This window comes from Corticium candelabrum, chromosome 4 (genome assembly GCF_963422355.1).
Source record: "Corticium candelabrum chromosome 4, ooCorCand1.1, whole genome shotgun sequence".
NCBI classification, from domain to species: Eukaryota; Metazoa; Porifera; class Homoscleromorpha; order Homosclerophorida; family Plakinidae; genus Corticium; species Corticium candelabrum.
This window is the reverse complement of record NC_085088.1, coordinates 2112068-2133959: the sequence shown is the minus strand read 5'-3', so window position 1 is coordinate 2133959 and position 21892 is coordinate 2112068. Positions and strand designations below refer to the sequence as shown.

General features: G+C 42.0%; 5 protein-coding genes across 7 annotated transcripts; 1 reads left to right on the top strand and 4 right to left on the bottom strand.

Annotated features, from left to right (window-relative positions):
* Positions 1–248: 248 nt before the first annotated feature.
* On the top strand, positions 249–5429 carry LOC134178344 (hepatocyte nuclear factor 4-gamma-like). Its single transcript, XM_062645205.1, has 7 exons — positions 249–850; positions 988–1075; positions 1138–1316; positions 3269–3502; positions 4275–4557; positions 4619–4786; positions 4846–5429. Exons 1-7 carry the CDS (start codon positions 461–463, stop codon positions 5163–5165), a joined length of 1662 nt encoding a protein of 553 aa, XP_062501189.1. The 5' UTR covers positions 249–460; the 3' UTR covers positions 5166–5429.
* A 35-nt stretch (positions 5430–5464) lies between these two features.
* LOC134178345 (snRNA-activating protein complex subunit 2-like) lies at positions 5465–8515 on the bottom strand. 2 transcript variants are annotated; one of them, XM_062645207.1, is made up of 7 exons: positions 8285–8515; positions 6852–6949; positions 6702–6748; positions 6525–6590; positions 6426–6465; positions 6266–6352; positions 5465–6185 (listed from the first exon to the last, which is right to left on the bottom strand). In XM_062645207.1, exons 1-7 carry the CDS (start codon positions 8500–8502, stop codon positions 5881–5883), a joined length of 861 nt encoding a protein of 286 aa, XP_062501191.1. In that variant the 5' UTR covers positions 8503–8515; the 3' UTR covers positions 5465–5880. The 2 variants fall into 2 exon arrangements, with proteins under 2 accessions (XP_062501191.1, XP_062501192.1); XM_062645208.1 differs by lacking the exon at positions 8285–8515 and adding an exon at positions 7330–7588.
* A 1042-nt stretch (positions 8516–9557) lies between these two features.
* On the bottom strand, positions 9558–11312 carry LOC134178731 (regulation of nuclear pre-mRNA domain-containing protein 1B-like). The gene is made up of 7 exons (XM_062645619.1): positions 11143–11312; positions 10950–11079; positions 10618–10721; positions 10429–10547; positions 10232–10361; positions 9986–10161; positions 9558–9928 (listed from the first exon to the last, which is right to left on the bottom strand). Exons 1-7 carry the CDS (start codon positions 11294–11296, stop codon positions 9785–9787), a joined length of 957 nt encoding a protein of 318 aa, XP_062501603.1. The 5' UTR covers positions 11297–11312; the 3' UTR covers positions 9558–9784.
* Positions 11313–11419: 107 nt separating this feature from the next.
* On the bottom strand, positions 11420–13831 carry LOC134178854 (mitochondrial amidoxime reducing component 2-like). Its single transcript, XM_062645761.1, has 4 exons — positions 13238–13831; positions 12520–12691; positions 12283–12405; positions 11420–11759 (listed from the first exon to the last, which is right to left on the bottom strand). Exons 1-4 carry the CDS (start codon positions 13645–13647, stop codon positions 11562–11564), a joined length of 903 nt encoding a protein of 300 aa, XP_062501745.1. The 5' UTR covers positions 13648–13831; the 3' UTR covers positions 11420–11561.
* Positions 13832–14471: 640 nt separating this feature from the next.
* LOC134178787 (translin-associated factor X-interacting protein 1-like) lies at positions 14472–21878 on the bottom strand. 2 transcript variants are annotated; one of them, XM_062645684.1, is made up of 19 exons: positions 21804–21878; positions 21620–21724; positions 20732–20995; positions 20455–20589; positions 20253–20322; positions 20116–20173; positions 20013–20049; positions 19882–19937; positions 19262–19369; positions 19081–19192; positions 18947–19008; positions 18803–18892; positions 17154–17316; positions 15925–16056; positions 15690–15854; positions 15538–15627; positions 15054–15206; positions 14887–14990; positions 14472–14826 (listed from the first exon to the last, which is right to left on the bottom strand). In XM_062645684.1, the coding sequence occupies exons 2-19, from the start codon at positions 21707–21709 to the stop codon at positions 14622–14624; spliced, it is 2094 nt and encodes a 697-aa protein (XP_062501668.1). In that variant the 5' UTR covers positions 21710–21724; positions 21804–21878; the 3' UTR covers positions 14472–14621. The 2 variants fall into 2 exon arrangements, with proteins under 2 accessions (XP_062501668.1, XP_062501666.1); XM_062645682.1 differs by having other exon boundaries at positions 21620–21750; positions 21804–21867.
* Between the last annotated feature and the right edge of the window lie 14 nt (positions 21879–21892).

The following is a 21892-nucleotide window of genomic DNA, read 5'->3' as shown; positions in this document are numbered from 1 at the left end:
AGGTGTGTGGTAGTGGCGCGTCCGGGCTTGCAAATTATCCACACTGCGTTTGTGGGCAGCGACGACGCCACGCTGATTTTTATTTTTATGCTTATCGCAACCTTGGACCGTTTTGCGGCACATGCTCTACACCAGAAACGAAACCCTGACAAATTAAGTAAAGAACGTAACGCGCGTTATCCTTCACGTAACACTTTTTTGCGGTGTTTGTGGCGAACGACGACACCATGTACTGAGTTTTTATTTTTGTTCTCATCCCTACCAAACACAACCCTAGACCGTTTACGGCACACGCTCTACACCAGAGACAAGACGCTAAAGATTAAAGCAACCACATTAACGCGCGTTACCTTTACGTGACACTTCCCATGCGCTTCTGTTTGGGGGCAGCGACGACGCCATACTGTTTGTTGCTTGTTATTCTCATCGCCGCTGAACAGCAACCCTTGACCTTCGCCACATGTCGTCAGAAAGAGGCCTGAACGGAGGTGTGGTGCCAACAAGCCTCAGCGAGCGCTACAATTGTAGCAACATGGCAGCGGACACTTCCGTTCCGACCTCCTCGGCTTTTCACGCCAGCCAATTCGGCCAGTTCGACTTGCCGTACACCGACATGCAGACGTCGACGACCGTCACGGTCTCGTCGAGTCCGTTCGTGATGGACGCGCATCGTAGCCGCAGCACGACGCCGGAGCCGAGCGGAGGGAGAGCAGCCGTATGTCAAGTGTGCGGTGATGACTCACCGGGCATACGCAAGCACTACGGAGCAATCAGTTGCGAGGCGTGCAAATGCTTCTTCCGACGCAGCGTACAGATGAGCAAACGCTACACATGCAACTACAACGGGAAGGTAAGCATTGCGTGGCAAGCACGCGGGCAGGCAGGCAAGCGCAGTGTCTGTGTCATGTGTGCCGACATCCGATTGGCATCTCGATGTATTGGCATCGCAATGTAATGGACACATGAAGGCGATTGTTTGTTCTATAGTGTCCGATTGGCGAAGACAAACGCATCAGGCACTGGTGCCAGAAGTGTCGCTTTCAGAAATGCCTCGAAGTCGGAATGAAGATCGAAGGTATGCGCGCGTGTGTGTGCATGCGCATTTGGTTGTATGCTCGAGCTTGCTCTCTTGTTTAGCTGTCAAGCTTCATCGTCCGTCGATCGCTTCCAACAGCCGCTCGTCGTCTCCCCGTCCCAGTTCACTCTCCCCGGCTCCAAATTCGACGTCGTCGTGCGAGAATTCGGGATTCAATTTCCATCCGTTGCACAGCCAGTCGCAGCATTTGCTACTGCCGCCACCGTTTACGCCAGACATGGTTAGACTGTGTGTGTGTGTGTGTGTGTGTGTGTGTGTGTGTGTGTGTGTGTGTGCGTGCGTGCGTGCGTGTGTGTGTGTGTGTGTGTGTGTGTGTGTGTGTGTGTGTGTGTGTGTGTGTGTGTGTGTGTGTGTGTCTGTGCGCGCGCGTTCGCATGCCTGCGTGTGTGTGTTGAGCAATCGCCCAATCGCACCTCAGTGTGTAGTGCAGTTTTAGCTTTTGGTTTACAGTGTAGGGCTATAGGGTTATGGGTTAGGGTTAGGTTATCTAGCAAATTAGAAGCTGTTGCGCGCTCTACTATTGACTATATTGTATGTATTGATGAGACGCAATGTTTATGTAGTTAGGTGTGTGTAGTAGAGTATAGATAGGGAAGTATTACTACAGTACAGTAGACTGTGTGGGTGATGCTTGCTACTCACAATCAAAAGTCCGTTGGAGTCTAGAGACACAGCCATGAGCCCTATTGTCCAGAGGGTGTGTGGATAGCTGTAATTTGTGTGTGTCTAGTGCGTTGGTGAGTGATGTCGATAACATTAATGATGTTGATTGGACAAGAATAGCTTAGCATGATGTCACGCGATTAATGCACTTACAGCAATTCTAGGATGTTGACAATACTACATGCTAGGTCTTTCTTTGCAGTACAAGATGAGAGGGTGCTGAATGCGTGGTGTACATGGGTGTGGTGTTTTCTGCTGTATGGGTTAGTGCTCTGGTGCATTGTTAATTAATAACCTGAGAGAAACTAGTCAACAGCTGGCAAGCTTGGAGCTACCCAAATTGGAGTAATTAATTAGGTAATTACAATTGAGTGGGCTGTCTCCACTAGGGCTTAATTAAACATGTTTAAGTCTGAACATGTTTAAGATTCATGGCGTCTCCACTAGTGTTAAATCTGTCTAAAGAGCAACAAGTGGAGACACAGCCTTAGTGTGCATACACAAGTCACGAATCACTTATGCAGTCAGTTCCTAAACTTGGTTCACAATACACCTCGCGACATGTTGGATAGGATTTGTTCCTATTCCAGCCTGTCGTGTTGCGCCCTGTTAAAAACGGCCTCTTTTGACGCGAGACGACGCGACGTGAGGTGTATTGTGAACCAGGCTTTACTGTGACGTCATTTTCATTAATTCAATGAGCTGTTGAAACTTCATGGTGGACTAATTTATAGACTTGCTTTTTGAAAAGCCGGTGTATCTGTCTGTCCGTTAATTGTAATCTAGAAGAGTAGGCCTCTTATTGCAGTACACGTAGGAGTTGTGAGTAGTAGAGTCTGATATCAATGAAAAAAGTCAGTCAGTGAGTCTGTTTGTCTGTCTGTCAAAGAGATTTTCTACAATTCTACAAAGATGCAATGCCAAAGTTGCCATCAGAAAACTTTCAGAACTGTCACCTAATCATGGTGATTTAGATAGATTGTTTGATTTTGACATTGAAGGTCAAGTCCATTAGTTCATCTATGACTTCGTTGTTTGCTAGGACTGGTGCTTATATAAATTCCTAAAAAAGTAGAGTCTATATGAGACTAAAGTATCTTGTCTTTCTGTCTGCCTGTTTATCTGTTGGTTTGTCAGTCTCTCTGGCTGTCTGTCTGTTGGTCTGTTCAAATTCAAGTCCAATAGTTAATGACTTTGTTGTTTGCAAGGACTGATTTGTATTTTAAGAAAATCCTAGCATATGGACAAGTAGAATCTATATGAGAATAGATTATCTGTCTGTCTGTCTGTCTGTGTGTCAATTTGTCTGTTTGTCTGACTCTCTGTCTGTCTGACTGTCTGTCTGACTATATGTCTCTTGGTCAGTCGGTCGTTCAGTTGTCTCTTTTCACGAACTTATATAGTTAATGTGATCTTTGACGCTGTCGTTGTGTACAGTGTAGTTAGATTGGTCTTCTATGCTTGGCGTTTCTATTACGTAGTGGTATAACAGAGTTTTGTTGTTGCTAGTTGATTATGAATATGAAGCCAGAGGTGGAGGCATTTACTCATTATGTCACGCCACCAGATACGATCCAAGTGGTTCAACAAAGTGTCAATCAACAATGTTCACCGTCTCATACGCCGCACGGCACTCCTCGTGTCAGTCCGTATGGAACTCCGGTACCTAGCCCGAGTCCGGTACACTCGCCCTTAAATTCGCCGATGCGTTCGCCGGGAAGTCCGTGCAGCTCTCAGATGGAGGTGTCTGTTTGATGTGTTTGAACTTGTGGTGTAAAGATAGTTTGTGCTTGTTTGTTTGTCAGTATTTTGTTGCGACCATACCTGCCTCGCTGCCACCTGTGTGTGTGTGTGTGTGTGTGTGTGTGTGTGTGTGTGTGTGTGTGTGTGTGTGTGTGTGTGTGTGTACGATATTGGTTTACTCATCTGTGTGTGGTCATCTGTCTGTCTGTCTGTCTGTCTGTTGATCTGTCAGTTTGTCTGTTGATCTGTCAGTTTGTGTGTCTCTTTGTCTGTTGGTCTGTCGGTTTGTCTGTCTGTCTCTCTGTGTGTTGGTCTGTCATCAGTTTGTCTGTCTGTTTGTTGATCTGTCAGTTTGTCTGTTTCTCTGTCTGTTGATCTGTCAGTTTGTCTGTCTATTGGTCTGTCAGTTTGTCTGTCTATTGGTCTGTCAGTTTGTCTGTCTATTGGTCTGTCAGTTTGTCTGTCTGTTTGTTGATCTGTCAGTTTTGTCTGTCTGTCTGTCTGTCCAATACTTGTCTGTCCAATACTTGTCTGTCTGTCTGTTGATCTGTCAGGTTGTCTGTCTGTGTCTGTCTGTGTCTGTCTGTCTGTCTGTGTCATGTCTGTCCAATACTTGTCTGCCTGTCAATCTGTCAGTTTGTCTGTGTCTGTCTTTTTTTTGTCATTCGTCTACTACACATGTGCACTTTTGCATCTCTAAAACGAAATCTGTGATATTTCTCTTGGCTACTAACGCCTCATTCACATGATACTAAAATCACTTGTTCTTTAGAATCCCGTGCCATTTTCAGTAGTAAAGGACTTATCCTTCCTTCCCGTCGATCATGGTGTGGCGCAGAACGCAGGCATGCAACATCAGCTGTTCGATCCGACTCAAGCTCGTACCGAAGAGGTTCTAGATTCATTCAAGCAACGTATCATCTTTCTATTCAATTGGGCAAGGGGGATAGAAGGGTTCGAGATACTCTTTCCACTTGATCAGAAAGCACTGCTTCGTTCGTCAGTCGTCCAGATCGTCATGCTCGGTCTCGCTTTGAGATCTCAGAAACTAGACAGTACGGCAAACCGTGACTCGTGTTTTCACGTTTTAGTGCACATGGTTCTCTTACGTTATAGGCGCTCTCAAGTTGCATACCGGCAAGCTACTGAAACCGGATCACGAAAACGCCGGCGTGGCCGCTGTCACTGCAATCACACTGAACAAGCTGTCTCGAGCCGTCAAGGTGTTGAACGTTGATGACAGAGAATGGGCTCTCTTGAAGGAAATTCTCCTCTTCAATCCCGGTCAGCATGCGTGTCTCCCGTGTGTCACACGTACTCACTAACAATATATCGGTATTTAGAGGCAACCGGTGTGGGCAACACCGAGGTGGTTCGTGAGCAACGAAAAATAAGGCACATAGCGCTGCTGGAACACACGCTGAGTAAAGACCAAGTCGGCCGATTCGGCGAACTACTCTTGCTGTTGCCTCCACTTGGAGAGCTCAGCGCTGAAGTGATCGAACAACTTCGGTTGGAGCAAGTTGTGAGCGAGGGCGAAGTCCGGATCGACGCTTCACTGTTGATGTCCGTGATGAACGGCGACGACCAGTTCTTCCATCCTCAACAGGATATCAGTTGGCCTCCGCCGTTGAAGCCCGGCGAGCGGTCACCGTTCCAGTAAGTCTCGACATGTCGAGTGTAAAAAGCGAATGATCTGAATGAACTTAGAAATATGCTGATGTATTACAAGTAGCACACACATACATACTAGGATATGTTTGGTACCCTGTTCATTGTGTAGGTTCAGTTTGTTGACCCATGCTGTCTCGTTTTGATAGCAATACTAATGGATTTAATTTGTAGAGCATTTCGGCTGCTCGTTTTATGAGACTTTGTTTTACTTGGCACGTTTTTGTTATTGCAGTTTAGATATCATAGCCACGAATCTTGTGTAAATAGATATTATTGAGTATTAAACGACAATCATAATACATCAAGAGTCGTGACAAGGTCGTGGGGGTTTATTTCACTACAATTTATTTTTTCTTCTATTTTTTATTTATTTTTATATTTTTTATTTTATTTTATTTTTTATTTTATTTTTTATTTTTATTTTTTATTTTATTTTTATTTAATTAATTTGACATTTTTTAATTTTTTGTTCTAGTTTTTTTATTCTAGTTTTATTTTTTATTTTATTATATTTTATTTATTATTTATTTTTTCCTATTTTTTATTTTATTTTTTTATTTTATTTATAAAATTAATATATTATATTAATTAATTTGAATTTGAAAACACAAGTGTAATACACTGGACTTTTATTTGTTTATTTCGCAAAAAACTTGTTTTTGTTTTCTTTACTTTTTTCACTCAAACTCCATTGTTCTCTCACGTCACTCATCATCACGTTTTAAACTGGGACTCAGCAGTTGGACTGGAATATCGAATGGATTGAATGACTGGAGAACGGCCGAGAGGCTCGGTTGAAGCCGAGGTGTGTCTGAGTCTTCAGCCGGAATAGGTTCCTGTGTGCTCGACGACGAGGCATCATCCTCCATGGCCGTGTGCGCTGCACTAGAAGCCGTTTTCTTGACTAACCGAGGATACATTTTACGCATGTGAGCAGACTGTGGCGTGATGTCGCAACTGGAGAGATGCTCCATAAGATCACGGACCAAATCCAGCACGACAATCGATTCTGCATGATAAATACAACACGAAATCAGCACTAACAATGAGCATGCATAATCCGAGTGCACAACTTGGAGGTCGATTTACCTGTGGGTGGCAAGTCGGGGACCATTTCTCCACTAACGAGACATGCAAGATACTTGTATATGAGCGAATAGTTCGGAGTGGGACATTCTAGCCAAACAACAATAACAAGGATTCAGACTGTGGTGTAAGGTGTAACGACGTCGGTTATACTGTATAGTACCCATCGTCGGCAGAGGCTCGACTGCAGCCAACCGCATTATCTGTGTACAAAAAAAATGGTCGTTCGTACAGACCTGACCAAGGATGAGTTCTAGTCTACCTGAGACAGACAACTTTTTACTGCGGTCGAGTCTTTGCTTAGCTTTTCCGAAAGTGCGATCCATTCCTAAAATGTAAGAGTCAAGAGATTCGTAACGTAGTCATTCATTATAGTTTCGATTCCTGTGTGTGTCACGTGCATCATATCACGTGCTTGTTCACGTGTCACATGCCTTACATCGATAGGTGGTTTGTCCTCACTCCGAGACGATGCTCCTTGTTTTGCTAATACAACACATAATAGTACACAAAAAATTCCATTTAGTTAATTCGTAATCAAACTTAGAATGTGATCAGTTAGTGATCTTTATATTTAGCTAACACTCACCTCTTGCTCTAATCCTTCGAACGTAGGTTCTGACTTGATCTGTGCTCTTGGTCTGCACATGACTAGCCAAAGCTTCCCAGTCATATTTGCCATTGTCCCTTAATTAACATAAACAACAATAATCGTTAATAGTTGTCTAGCAGCAAGAAAGAAAATGAAGTGAATAAAAATATCGAACACACTGTGCATCGACAAGTTGTACAACGTAGAACCGGCACAAACAATTAAATTTACACCTATACAAAAAATAATAAAAATTAATAAAATTAATAAATTTACCAAGAGTTAAGCTCTATGTGTAGGTTATCGTATGATTAGCATGGCTATATGGGTTTTACAAGCACGAGGGGTGGGGTTGCCATACAAGGTGAAGCCGAGGCCTATAACCTTGCTCCGAGTGCTGGTATGGTAAAACCCATATAGTATGCTAATCATACAATAAGTAATTTATATCATGGTCACGTGATGCATATATTACTTGTTGCACATCATGTGACCATGGTGTAGGTTAATTTCTGTATCGCAATTTAACATTCACATAAAACTGTAGAGAACTCCATCCTGAGTGCCACAACTTAGGCTTGACGGTCCACCCAGTCTTCCCCCTATGAGGCAAAAGACCTTTTTTCAAAGGTCATTCACTTGTAGGGGTAAATGACCAGCTAGCAACAACTCCGGTATTTTATTTATTTTTAATTATTTATTTTTAATTATTTATTTTTTAAATTATTTAATTATTTATTTTAATTTAATTTTAAATTATTTATTTTAATTATTTATTTTAATTATTTATTTTTAATTTAATTTTTAATCATTTATAAATTAAAAGTAACTGACCATCGAGCCTAGCAACAACTCTGCACAACAATCAAATAGGCCTGATGGTCAGCCAACATTTTGTTTTTAAGATGACAACATTACACCATCTCTACGAATCCCTAACACTGCTACACACCATTGATCTGACATCAGGGCGAGAATCTATCCAGTACATCACGATGTAATAATGTGATCGTGTAATGGCATCTAGATAGACGACTACTTCAGACACAGACACACACACACAGACAGACACACATGCACACACACACACACACACACACACACACACACACACACACACACGCACACACACAAACAACATTTCACATTACTTTGTATTGATACAAGTGCAGTGTAACTAAAATGACCCTAATCCTAAATCCTACACAATTGCACATTCAAAATTAAATTAAATTATATAACTACTTTAAACCACTTTATATAATTAATTTAATAATATATTAATAGTATTAATATTAATAATTTTATAATATTAATTAATATTAATAATTTTATATTAATTAATCAATAGTAATTAAACAGTTAGCAACCTAACATAAACCATTGATTTTCGGCACTCGAAACATGCCAGCCGTTCTTGTCGTCATCACCTGGTGAGTGCCTCAAGTAGTCGTTTCTTTTCGTCGTTCTGCCAACCGACGCGCGCGTGAAATTCTTCAGGAACGAACACTTTCGGAGCTTGGCGCCGTCGACCGCTGCGTCTCAGAGGAACAGCAAAATCTTGAATTGATTCTGGATTGCTTTTGCCGCCATCTCCTCCAGACATGATAACGTCAGCTCCCGTTGGCGTTACTCTGTACAATGACATAAAACTTAGCCTCGCCCCCAGACGCAGTGTGGATTGCAGCCCCGGATGCGCTGCCATCACCACTACGTCTGGTATGGTACCGCCTTTCTGGGCGGGAGTAAGTATGTAATCAAATTCTTCAGCGCGTGTGGTACTAATGTTATTAGCTAGGAACTGAGCTTTCGATTGGACTTTGACGTTGTTCTAGCCTCTGTACTTGTCGATATTGCGATTTTAGGCCGCTGTCAAGCGTTAGTAAGAGATTGCAGCTACGTTAGAGAGCGTAGCGGTGAAATGGAAGATCAGAAATGGCACTTGCAGTGCACCATACGCCTTTGAACGCGTACACAGGTTCTCAGTTGAAGCTGCAATGCGTCATATGCCTCTACTGCAATGCATTGGACTGCTGCCTACATATATGCACGCTAATTAGCGAAGATCTCACGCGACAGTCGTTTCCTGCAATCTACTACACCGACAAAGTACACTTGTAACTGACACTAATCATGTCCCTAGGGACATGATTAACGGTGACCGCAAAGGGCGGTACCATACCAGACGTAGTGGTGACGGCAGCGCATCCGGGGCTGCAATCCACACTGCGTCTGGGGCTACACAAAACTCAGGTCTGACAACCTCGGGTTCCCAGATTATTGCGCACACTTAGGACAAGTGGTGCGGTTGAGTGGTGCGCAAGTCATACCGCGTACTTGTACATACCTACAGGTATGCTTATGCTAGGACTTGTCTTGAAATTTGTAATTTTGTTTTTACAGGCGATTGGCTGAAACGCGCGCTCTCTGGTCTGGAGGTTCGAGGCTACAAAACTTCGTACTTCTGCTCTACAGTTGAATGTCAGGCAAAATAGGGCTGCATTTTGGTTGTGGTGTGTGTGTGTGTGTGTGTGTGTGTGTGTGTGTGTGTGTGTGTATGTGTGTGTGTAAAGCTACTAATATTAGCCAGCGATAACAATGAGCGCATGCGCTGCATTCCAACTGTCCGTCCGTTCCTTGGTCTTTAGACTGTAAGCCTGGCGGATGCGCGCCTTGGGTTAATTAATTAACTAATGGCTAGTAGCCTAAAACGTAAGTTGATCGTGTAGATCGCCAGTCAGTTAAAATGCCAGCAACACCCTGTACCATGAGTGTCACTCTTTATACATCAAACATGCATTCGATGTATTTGTAATACATACATACATACATACATCTATATGAATGAGGAGCCTGCCATGAGGATTGTTACTTACAATCGCAATACTGATGTTGCTCGTTCAGTTGTCAGAGCAAACAACACAGCATGCTCAGCTAAACAAGTCTCCTACAGATGGTAAAGGAGCAAGTCCTCCAGTGTTGGACGGTAACTTTGATAAATCTGGAAGGCTATCCAGATGCAACTGGAGCTGTTTGCGCACTTTCTGCACTTTCTCGTGCTTTTGTCGATGCTCCTACACAACGACATCACTCAAGGAGCACAAAGCATAAGTCAACACGAACAGGCATACTGTGAGTTGCTCTTCAGCTCTGCTCAATTCTGCACGATGGTGGTTGATGTATGACTTAAGCATGTGTACCATGGAAATGCGGTCGCGCACTTCGCTGCCTAAATGTTTGCTGTACTTTTCAAGTAACTCGTGAGCACTCTCAGCCTTCTCTTGTAATCTCTCCAACTCTCTGTGATCTAAACGTACAGATGACGTTCGTGCTAGACGATAAACGTACCACAAGAATGGTGAGGCATTACGTGATACCATCAATGCTGGCAACAGCAGAGGGATCTAACAATTCCTGTGCAATATTTGTAATTTTCATGCGTGTTCTATCGTCGTGTGATGCAGCCGACTGGTCCAGGTTTTTCAACCGTTCTAGGAAGGTTTCTGTCTGTACACCAAACCATCGTCAAATACCAAACTCTAGTGCAACGATCACTATGCATGTGGTCTCTCACATCTGGTGGTTCCTCTGAACACTCGGCATCCTCTTCTACATTCAATGGCAATTGATCGACTGCTCCTTCATCTGTGTTAGCACTCATCTCGGGTGGTGGCGAGTATGGAGGCGTGTAGCCTGGTCAGAAAGACAATAATGCTTTGTTACAAAGTTAAAACGATTCAAGCTTGAGATGTTGTCTAGTCACTTCTGGGTCTTAACAACGAGATAGTGTGCTCATTGTAGATTCCTCTCTCCTCCCAGATGTCGAGTACTCTACTCACAGCCTTCTCAACACTGTCATCGCAGTATCTACAGTAGAACAAACTCAGAACAAGAAGTCAGGAATATCTCCAGATTTGGTCTTCAGATAAAATCTATTTACGCCACACTATTGCCCTAAACTAAAAGGTTAATTAATTAATTAATTAAACTACTGTAACATAACTCTGTATGAAAAGTATAATACGCCTCGTCTTTCGATCAGATGTAGTGCATGTCTGTAAAGCAACGTGCAACCTCGTAACGTGTATGACTAACTGGTAGACGTTCTCCAGTGCTTTGGCCATAACAATCCCAAATTCCGACGAATACTCGTGACCTTTCCGCTTACTATTCTGGATTATGTCGTTCGCCAAATAAATAAGCGTCAATTTCTTGCTTTCTCTAGCTGCAACATCAACACACATATTCAGAAGTCATGCTTCATTAGTCTATCTCTATCTCTACTGACAGGAGAGTAGTTCTTTCAGCCAAGCCTCCACTATGCTCTTTGCGTGTTTTCGATGGTGAATGGCCCAAACCGAGAGCGTTTGTATGCTCTGCTGCGAACCGGTTACCTCCTTGGCTTTTCTCTCGAAACTGGCAGCAACACTGAATTCCGACATTTCCACAAATGGTAGACCTCCCGGATAATCAGTAGTACACCCCGCCCCTCCCACCGCCATTACGTTAGTTAGTACCCGGATACGCTCCTGTCTAGAATAATTTGAGAGAGCAAGTTTCTTGTATCTGTTGTAGTTTATATTTTAATATATAGTTCAAATTTGGAAACACAATTTTGCATAAACCTTCTACATAACAGTTTTCTCTGCCAGCAGTCTCAAACCTAGCTGTACAGTTTAGTTAAATATGCAATATTGTCACACTAAGCTATACACTCGTTTTCAGACTAATGACTTTCACTTTGTCTCCAAGCTGAAGCTGACCACCGAGGCTGAGTGGTATAATGTGTTGCCCAAATTCTGCATGGCCTGGACCACGAGGTGCTCTATATTCCCTCAAAACGTGTAGCGGCCCATGTTTGTCAACTTCTCCGGTCAGCTGATCAATACCAGTCATTTTACATCGCTGTGAAAAACAAAATTATTTGTGAAAAAATCTAACATAATGTCGTGCATATAATGTGCGTATACAGCAGACCATCTCAAATGACTAACACTCATTGCTAGGCATGGATGGGCATGGGCAGACAACAATGCTTTGGTTAAACACACACACACACACACACACACACACACACACACACACACACACACACACACACACACACACACACACACACACACACACACACACACACACACACACACATGCACGACACACAGAGAGAGTACAACAGATAGTCTAGGTGAGAGTCTCAATATTCTTGCCATATTAACTAATTAATTCCTCACAATATGTTTATCAATAGTAGCAGTTTAAATTAATTAATTACTGTGAGCATATGTAGATACACACTGGCAGTCAAAACTTTAAGCTTTCTGATCAGAATGTGTAGATCGATGTGCAAGGATTTAGTGTTATGTATACATATCATGCAGTCTGTATCTAGTTATGTGAATACTATGATGTAAACTTGAAACATCTTTACCTCGGCCTTGTTGTACGCCATAAATTTAACATTTCCAATTTCAATTAGAAGCCACGAGTCTTCGTCGAAGGCATTGGTACAGCCTGAAACAACTATGTTTGGCCTGAACCGATCCATTACAACCTGTCGATTAATTAAGACAAATCAATATGAGACTAGGCCTGACATATTGATATTACATACTGTGCAATCAGTGTAAAATTGTCATACACAGTGTGTATGCTATTAGACGTATACCTCTGTTCCTGTCCTTTCTTTCATCTTTGTGTTCAAGTTGGTCAGTGATTCTTCTGACAACAACAGTACTGGAGCCTCATCGGTAAAAGACAACTGACGGTCAGGGAGAGAAGGGAAATCAGAAGGGATTCTAACAGGTCGTTTCGTTCCTATCTCACCAATAGTCACCAACCTAGACATGCCATACAATAATCTGTGCGGTTGTGTACATACACACACACACACACACACACACACACACACACACACACACACACACACACACATGCACACACACATGCACACGCACGCACACACACACACACACACACACACACACACACACACACACACACACACACACATACATAAGGACAAATGTCAAGCCCTCCACGTCATTCGTGAATGACATCAACCTTAAGGTCAGTTGCGGAGATAGCTCCCCCTGCCTCTAGAGACAGGGCCTCCATGCACTATGTGGAGGCTTAGGGCTAGCGCTACAATCCACCTGGAGCTTGGCCAGAGTCATCCAGGGGCACTAACTATGGCGCAGCTTTGGGACTGGACACCAAGGCCCACAAGTACCCGTCTGCTGCATGATGTTAGGGCCAAGCCAGCAGTCAATGACCAGGTACTCATTTATACTCCTGAGTCGAGGGAAGCAATTGTGTGTAAGTTTCTTGCTTAAGGAAATTATGCCCCCCCCCCACACACACACACACACTACACACCAACAAACCGGTTATAAGTCATGCCCGTTTTCAAAAGATCTCTAATCCATTCTGCTGCCTTTTCTCCTTGATCGACAGCCAGTGCCTTGTCTTCCCATATACCAACTTGCACTACCTTTCCATCGCGTCGCGGCTCTACCTCGAGATCCCAATCAACATGAGGTGACGACATCTTTACCCTTCTAATAGCGCCATTATCCTCTGGTGCCTCTTCTGTTTCCAATGTCGCTGTAACTGTTGCCAAAATAGGATAACGCCGCTGACTTAGAAAACGGCCGTTGCCATCGACGAGCATGAAGCGTCGGTCGTTGCAAACGCCAAACTCATCGAGACGAACCGATGAAACAGACACGCGACGGCAAGACTTGACAGGATAGACGTTGAGCTGTGTGACACGGATATCGATAGAGGCGGACATACTGGTAACTGCTTTATCGTTCTTCGTATTCTGTACGTATACGGGTCAACAACTACTACACGCCCGGATTCATTAGTAGGAAGTTCTAAAACTGCTGTGACCTACTGATTTAGGACAACAGCAGAGGTTTTACTGTGTCTTCTGAAATGTGTGTGTGTGTCATTTGTCACGTGCGCGAATTTTTTTATTTATGAATATATGTTTACTCAATGTCAATCGACTGAAACTAACGGTGTATTAACATTTTAATATTTGCCAACAATTAAATTCCAGCTGTAGATAATATTCCAGTTTGGCTGTCTAGACTGCTGTCTGCACGTGATGGGTGGAGAGTAGGAGGGGAGACGCTAGAAGAAAGAACTGAATGAATGAACTGAATGAACGAATGCTTTCTTGTCTCCTCCTACTTCCCACCCATCACGTGCACAGATCTAGGAGCAGTCTGGTGTCTAGTATACCCTGGCTGTTTATCATCCAACTCTACCAAGCTATATATGCATGCAACTCGTGTCCAGACAGTCAGACAGTTTCTTTCTGTCGTGCAATGTAGCTCTGCGAGCGTTTGGATATATACCAGTCAAAGACCATGGCATGCATCTAGACCTTATAAGTTCCCATTACATCCAAACTGAAGCAACCTTCTCTTCACAGAGAATTCAAAGTCTCAGTTGCTGTGAATCAGATACAGTATAATGTGCATGTCATTCATTATTAATTTAGTTATATAGTACAAACAGTCTTCATTAGTTAACATTTACGCACATAGTAACACTATCATCCACGATATATTGTCACATATTGCTGGCTGGCTACTAAACCAACAATTAAGTAAACAAAAATATTTTCATTGGATTTGCCTGCTGCAATAAAATTTACACCAAAAACAATACAGCTAGTTGTGTGTTGGTAATCTAGCTGACATCTACTGTTACAATTGTGTCATCTATACATACATGCATGGCTACAGAATAATATTATTCTCTTCTCCCTACTCGACTGATGGCGCCTGTTTGTAGTAACTTCACAAGACTAGAAGTTTCAATAGCATCCGTACAATCGTCTAACTCGGACGCTTTTGTGAAAGCAAATCCACGCATCAAGACTCGGACGACTTCGTACTCGCTTCTCCCTGGATTGACTGCCAGTACAGCCTGTCTCAGCTCATCAACAGTCACATCACTGAAAGTACATTATTACTGAACCTCGAAATGTTTGATCCAGATTGTAGATGTTACTTACCTCTTGCCTTTAAGTGCTTGTACTATCTCTGATACAAACTCATTGCGTTCTGCTTCCTCTTGTCTTCTCAGCAGGTCGAGAAATGGTGCCGTCGATGAGGCATCCTAAACCAAAATATAGAAAATACAGCACTTGCCACATGTACGTGCCACGGCTAGTGTATTGACTTCTGCTAGTAGTTTCTTGTAGTTAACTTTCGAGGTATCTGAAAGCTGTTGATCATCTTCACAGACTTTCAAGAGAGCATCGATTGCTGCTTGAGACTTGGCAGGAAATACATTGGCAATTATTGCAGACAATTCGTCTTTAGAAACAACATCCTGGAACAACAAGAACAAGCAATGATGTACATTCTCGACTCAGTTTAGATACATTGACCATGCCTTTCTAGACAAACAAAAAATAATAACCTGCACGAGCAACATGTATCCCTATCTTTCACATATATTTAGTATGTGCCAGTATCTATGGTACGTATGGATTTATTTAAAATTTTATTAATTATGTATTTATTCATGCTCCCCAATGCCTACTGTGCCACCACATCCAACATGATCTCCAAATATTAATATTGTCATATTAAACAAAACTTGCAGTGCATGTTCATTACCAACCCATTAAATAGGACCCATTTATTAAACTCTAAAGTACCTTTTCACCAGTCTTGCCTGCCACAGCGTCAAAGCCTTCAGACAACTGTTTGAGTGAAGCTTCTTGCTGGTGATAAACTTCTTCGTCAACCTGATCACAATGCACCACATCACCAACAGCTAGTAGACCTATTTTAGTCACTATGCTCTGACTTCCGTGCTTAAAATATCTCCAAACAAAGCAATACGTTGATCTTCACCATGAAACCTAGTGCATGCATCATGAACATTATAGCCCCACTCGACTACTTGATTTTGATCAAAGAAGCGCTGTTGCAAATACAAGAAAAAGAAATCAGGAAACGCTTGTAATTCAGTCTAAAACAAATGCATACAGATGCCACACTATTAGTATAGCAAAATAATAAGCAACACCATACGTACACACCTCTGTGGTTCGAAGACGTTGTCTCTCTTGCCACACGTCCTCAATAAACAGCATTGTATCTTTTCTAGTCAACTTCCTGTTTCTCACTTGGCCATCAAACTGAAGATGCTTTGGAATGTCTTCGCTTGTTCCCTGCAGAAAAATACGATGTTCACGCATTAATTAACACAACATCTGGTTTAGAAGGAAGACTTTCTCTGAGCTGAGACATGCCTAGGCTCGAGTATCCAGCCGGTCGTCTCTACCTCCTAGGATGCAGGTCCTCCTGGGGAGGAGACGATCTGCTGAATAGCCTAAACATGCTTGCATGTAATTTGCCCATATCTAATTGCAACATAAGAATTTATAAAATTATATGTCAATGCGTCTGTACAGTTGCATATCAAAATGTATCTAAACAGAAAACAATACGTTCAAGTTACGACCATCCAGCAAATTTGCATATTAGAATACAACCTCAATTTTCAAATTTAGATAGTGTGCCAACATACTCATTCAAATTAAGTATAGTTTGTATTGTATGGCTAGCTGATATCAAGAATGCACGCAGAAAAGTACAATTTCATGCATTACAATATATTGCAATTAATCCAATATTTTATCAGTTAAAACATTAAATATACTAGCATTTTAATTACAGTTAATTTAATTTAATTAAATTTTAATATTTTAATAGTTAATTTAATTTAATTTTATTTATATAGTTAATTTAATTTAATTTTAATTTTTAATAGTTAATTTTATTTTATTTTATTTTATTTTTATAGTTAATTTAATTTAATTTTAATTTTTTATAGTTAATTTAATTTAATTTAATTTAATTTTAATTTTTAATAGTTAATTTAGTTTAATTTATTTTATTTTTATAGTTAATTTAATTTAATTTAATTTTAATTTTTTAATAGTTAATTTAATTATATTTAGTTAGTTAATTTATTTTTTTATAATTAATTTAATTTTTTAATAAATAATTCAATTTTAGTTAATTAATTTAATTATAATAATTAATTTAATTTTAATAGTTAATTTAATTATTAATTAAATAACACATAACTTATACACACTTTTCTAATTGTTACTACTTGATATAGACAAGATCACTGCACAACTGGATATAAATTCATATAGCTAGGTCAGTCAATTAACTGCTGTGTATGGAAATGTGTAATGCATTGACTTTGGTATAAAATGCTGTCTGAAGTACTTCGTTCGTGTAAACATATGTATACCTGTGCTTCGAAAAATTCAGGCTGTTGTATGTGTTCTAGACCTGTTCCAGTCAGTTCGGAAATGAGAATGTCAATCATCTCATCACTGGTGTGGCCTTCCATTAGTTGATTCCACCGTTCAGTGCCACCTTCGATGTGTTCTCCACAGCGCTCCCAATCAGGTCTAACATGATAGAATCACCTAATGACTTTTTCGAACTTGCTGTGCAAGCCTTTCTAGATAACTACCTGCCCATCCACCTGTCCATCACCCTGTCAGTCAGTCAGTCAGTCAGTCAGTCAGTCAGTCAGTCAGTTATCTACAACTAGTCTTCAACACCTTCTGGATCAATCTCAGGATCAACATCAGGCTGCTCGTCTAAGGTCGATTCAAGGTCCTGGATGTGGCTCATGGCTAGAGGCAGCACCTTCCTCAGATAGGCTTGCATTTAAGCCTTCCGAATTTCGGTTAGCGGCTCTTCTGAGGCTGGGATGCCCAATGCCCTTCAAGTCCCTGGCACCTATTTGTGAGTGTGGGAAAGAAGCAGATGATTATGGATACCATTTCTTGACCTGCAAACACGGGGGTGGACCTGTATGGCAACATGACAGTGTCGTAGCAGGCTGGTGCGAGTGCCTCAAGGAGGTGGGTCTTCACCACAGAAAAGAAGTGCGAGACAGGTACACAAACAATAGTAATCGACCGGACATTGTGGTTTTCGATGCTGGAAATGGTTCTAACATTGACCTTGATATTTCACTCTCCCACCCTTGGAGCTGCGAAGCTTTTCCCAGGTCGAGTAGTGAAAGTGGATGTGCTGCATCCAGAAGAGAAGAAAAGAAGAAGGCCAAATACTTAAAAGATCTTTTACCTGGAGGTTCCACCCCTAACTTTGCGCCGTTAGTCTTTGAACATTTCGGTCACTGGGGGAATACTGCGACAGACTACCTGAACACTTTGTCATTGCGATCAAGGGACAGCGACGGAAAATGCAACAAGGCTGAATTCCGTTCCTACTGGAGAAAAAAATTGAGTGTAATCCTACAGAGATGCAATGCTAAAGTCTTGCTGAAGAAGATTGACAGACTTCATTTACAAAGTTCTAGTGCTGATATAGCTTTAGACTGCGAACTTCAAAGTAGCATTCATTAGTGGGTTTTAGATTTCAGTAGCGACTATTATGTTTCGACTTCCTATGATGTACGTAGTGCCTTGTATGTTCAATAAATGATGTCTGTCTGTCAGTCAGTCAGTCAGTCTGACTGTCTGTCTGTCTGTCTGTCTGCCTGTCTTCATTATTTCAATACATTTTAAGCACAATTACAAACACTAAATATACTGTCTGTCTATCTGTCTGTCTGTCAATGGTTGTATATTTTCATAAATCACAGCTATTACAATGAAATGCAAACTACAGATCGCTAATAGTGTTCTCAAAAGTTAAATACATTTTTCAAACATATTTCCAAGGCCCAAAGAACCTGGAAGACTATATTCAACAATCTATCTGTCTGTCTGTCTCTCTCTCTCTCTGTCTGCCTGCCTGCCCATCACTCTGTCTGTGTGTCTGTGTACCTGTCTGTCTGTCTGTCTATCTGTCTGCCTGTCTGTCTGTCTGTTTGTCTGTCTGTCTGTCTGCCCGTCTGTCTTTCTCTCCATCTTTTTATACCTTGGTGTTGAGCTTCGTTTCATCTGTTCACTCTCACGAGCAAATTTGTCTCTCTGACTGACAACTTCTTTGTGAACACCAAGCAAAGTGCTACAGACAACAATCAACATCCACACAGCCAACAAACAAATATTCCCCACACACTTGTGCTCTTGCATCAAAGTCCGATAATCACCCTTCAGCTTGTCATGCTCCTCCTGCAACGTCTATCAACACAACAATACAGACTATAGTCAACACTTTTGGTACTTGTGCACAAACTCTGACATGTTTCTTACCAAGTAAGTTTGTTCCAATGTAGTAAACTCATTTCTTGGTACGACATCCTGATAGTCAGCCAATACTTCATTCAATCGTGTCTGTGCAAGTTTCAGGTCTTCCTGAGCACGACTACATAATTATGATGCTCCAAGTAAGCATGCATACACAATGATAGCAATGTCAGCAAATCGTGAATACTTTAGAAAGAGTTTTAACAGCACGGGATCATCGTCTTCTTCCACTTTAGACTTGCTGCTGTCCTTTTCTCGGAAGCGCATCTCATTCAAGTCAGACAAGAGAAGCTTCCTGTTGCAATTAATCACGAGAAATAATGAGTAATTGCGACTCATTTGGACGCAGTGCACATTGATGCAACACAAAAGTGTACCAAAAAGCGATAACATTTAAGAGTTCACTGCAACAGCACTAATTTACACAAACATTAATGTGCTCTCTTGCTGTGTCTGTCTGTCTGTCTGTCTGTCTGTCTGTCTTTCTGTCTGTCTGTCTGTCTGTTGATCTGTCCATCTGTCTGTCTGTTGATCTGTCTGTCTGTCTGTTAATCTGTCTGTCTGTCTGTCTGTCTGTCTTTCTGTCTTTCTGACTGTCTGTCTTTCTATCTGTCTGTCTGTCTGTCTCTCTGTCTGTCCATCTGTCTGCATGTCTATCTGTGTGTGTGTGTGTGTGTGTGTGTGTGTGTGTGTGTGTGTGTGTGTGTGTGTGTGTGTGTGTGTATGTGTGTGTTTTGTATGTATGCAATGTCTGTATATCTTCCAACCCTATACGAACACAGAAAAGACAATTAAGTAACAGCTAACCTTGCATCCGCTTCATCTCTGTACTTCTTATAAGCAACTGACAGCTGTTCACTCATCTACATAAACACATTAGACAACATGCATGCAGATTCACACACTCTCAGTAACTACACAGAGCACTGAATACTAACCTTGTCAACCTGAGCTTGCAACAAAGCCTTATTTTGACTATAAAACAAATAGACATTCCAAACAATTTGAGTGTCTCCCAGCAATGCCAAATGCAGTTCTCACTTGGCTTGGTCTATTACTCGACACAGTCGTTTGTTCTCTTGTTGAAGATTGTGAACATCTATTAAAATGTTTATTATTAATTGAGACAGAACTACTTGTAAACAGCCCGACAGCAAACAACAACTTTCTGGACACACCAGTTTTCTCTTCCTGCTTCATTGCTATAATCTTTCTTTCACACTCTTCTTCCAACGTTCCAACTGTCGTCTAATGAGAAATACATGTACTTTATTCACTTTATTATCTGCGTATTAGTCTACTGCACATTGTAGCTATACAAACAAGGTTGAAAGTCTTGTGTGATTTTGTGTATATGTATATGTCCTATGCTCTACAAACCTCCAATGGCTCCAACTTTCTGATCTCCTCTTGTTGATATAGAATAACCAACTCATACTCATTCTTAATTGCCGACAGCAGTGGCTTATATGTCCTGAAGTCTTCCATCAGATAGTCAAACACCTCGCGGTATGCCTAGACACAATACAGAAGTTGTTGTTGTTGTTGTGTGTGTGTGTTGTGTGTGTGTGTGTGTGTGTGTGTGTGTGTGTGTGTGTGTGTGTGTGTGTGTGTGTGTGTGTGTGTGTGTGTGTGTACTTAAGAAAATGACTCATACCTGCAGTTTTATTAGATTTGGTCCTTGCATTGTGCAACCCAGTTTCTGTAGCTCTCTGTGTAGATAGCTTTCCAGCTGTTCCAAGAACTTTGGCTTTGGTATTATTGATTTTTCTGGGTTTGCTCTGGAAGCTGGTTTTCGTTTGCCGTGGTGCATCACTGATTTGGGACGATGAGCTTGCCCCAATGACAGATTGGATGTCGATTGAGCAACAGGGTGCACTGGCCAGCTTTCAAGATCACCTCTGGACTCGTCTAGACCTGACTGTATACACAAAGGGGTTACACACACACACACACACACACACACACACACACACACACACACACACACACACACACACACACACACACACACACACACAATGGACAAATGGACAAATGGACAAATGTTAAGTCCTCCACGTCTTTCGACGTCGACCTTTAGGTCAGTTGCGGAGATAGCTCCCCTGCCTCTAGAGACAAAGCCTCCATGTGGTACGTGGAGTCTTGGGGCCAGCGCTACAATCCACCTGGAGCTTGGCCAGAGTCATCCAGGGGCACTGACAATGGCGCAGCTCTGGGACTGAACACCAAGGCCCACACGTACCTGTCTGCTGCATAATGTTGCTGCCAAGCCAGCGGTCATGTCCACCCCAGTCAATGACCAGGTACTCATTTATACTCCTGAGTCGAGAGAAGCAAGTGTGGGTGAGTTTCTTGCTCAAGGAAACTGCGACAGTGTCGCCTCCGCCAGGATCGAACCTTCAACCCTCATCACGGAATACAAGATCCCGGATGTCATCACCAACGCTATACTATCTGCTCCACCGCGCCACACACACACACACACACACACACACACACACACACACAACAAACAATCAAACCTGGTAACAAACTTACCTACCTGCAAAGCTGCACCGCGTGGCAAGCCGGGACGTGATGGAACTCCAGTAAGTGAGTAATTCGGTCCATTATGCCTCTTTCCTTCCGACATAATCACACAACCTCTCTAGATCACAAACTCTATCGAATTCACTAAACATGTAATAGTAAGATACTACTGATCGCATAAAACTACAATACAGTACCTAGGACGGTGACTTTTTCGCTACACGTGTACCCTTCAAACTCTGCTTTACCGTTGCCTGGAAACTATAGACCTGTAAATTGCCCGTAT

Bases quoted from the DNA above. Each gene is read 5' to 3' on its own strand.
- LOC134178344 (XM_062645205.1), top strand. From the start codon at position 461: ATGTCGTCAGAAAGAGGCCTGAACGGAGGTGTGGTGCCAACAAGCCTC. The intron at 851-987 runs GTAAGCATTGCG...TTTGTTCTATAG, and splicing joins CATGCAACTACAACGGGAAG to TGTCCGATTGGCGAAGACAA. The intron at 3,503-4,274 runs GTGTCTGTTTGA...CTTGTTCTTTAG, and splicing joins CGTGCAGCTCTCAGATGGAG to AATCCCGTGCCATTTTCAGT.
- LOC134178345 (XM_062645207.1), bottom strand. From the start codon at position 8,502: ATGTCATTGTACAGAGTAACGCCAACGGGAGCTGACGTTATCATGTCT. The intron at 6,749-6,851 runs GTGAGTGTTAGC...GTGTTGTATTAG, and splicing joins TCGAAGGATTAGAGCAAGAG to CAAAACAAGGAGCATCGTCT. The intron at 6,466-6,524 runs GTAGACTAGAAC...TTTTGTACACAG, and splicing joins TAAAAAGTTGTCTGTCTCAG to ATAATGCGGTTGGCTGCAGT.
- LOC134178731 (XM_062645619.1), bottom strand. From the start codon at position 11,296: ATGTCGGAATTCAGTGTTGCTGCCAGTTTCGAGAGAAAAGCCAAGGAG. The intron at 10,722-10,949 runs GTTAGTCATACA...GTTCTACTGTAG, and splicing joins GCACTGGAGAACGTCTACCA to ATACTGCGATGACAGTGTTG. The intron at 9,929-9,985 runs GTATGCCTGTTC...GTCGTTGTGTAG, and splicing joins GAGCTGAAGAGCAACTCACA to GAGCATCGACAAAAGCACGA.
- LOC134178854 (XM_062645761.1), bottom strand. From the start codon at position 13,647: ATGTCCGCCTCTATCGATATCCGTGTCACACAGCTCAACGTCTATCCT. The intron at 12,692-13,237 runs GTTTGTTGGTGT...TGGCATGTCTAG, and splicing joins ACGGGCATGACTTATAACCG to GTTGGTGACTATTGGTGAGA. The intron at 11,760-12,282 runs GTAAAGATGTTT...TGTTTTTCACAG, and splicing joins TGGCGTACAACAAGGCCGAG to CGATGTAAAATGACTGGTAT.
- LOC134178787 (XM_062645684.1), bottom strand. From the start codon at position 21,709: ATGTCGGAAGGAAAGAGGCATAATGGACCGAATTACTCACTTACTGGA. The intron at 19,938-20,012 runs GTTAGTATTCAG...GTGTTTATGTAG, and splicing joins TGCAAGCTCAGGTTGACAAG to ATGAGTGAACAGCTGTCAGT. The intron at 17,317-18,802 runs GTATAAAAAGAT...CTATCATGTTAG, and splicing joins AAACGAAGCTCAACACCAAG to ACCTGATTGGGAGCGCTGTG.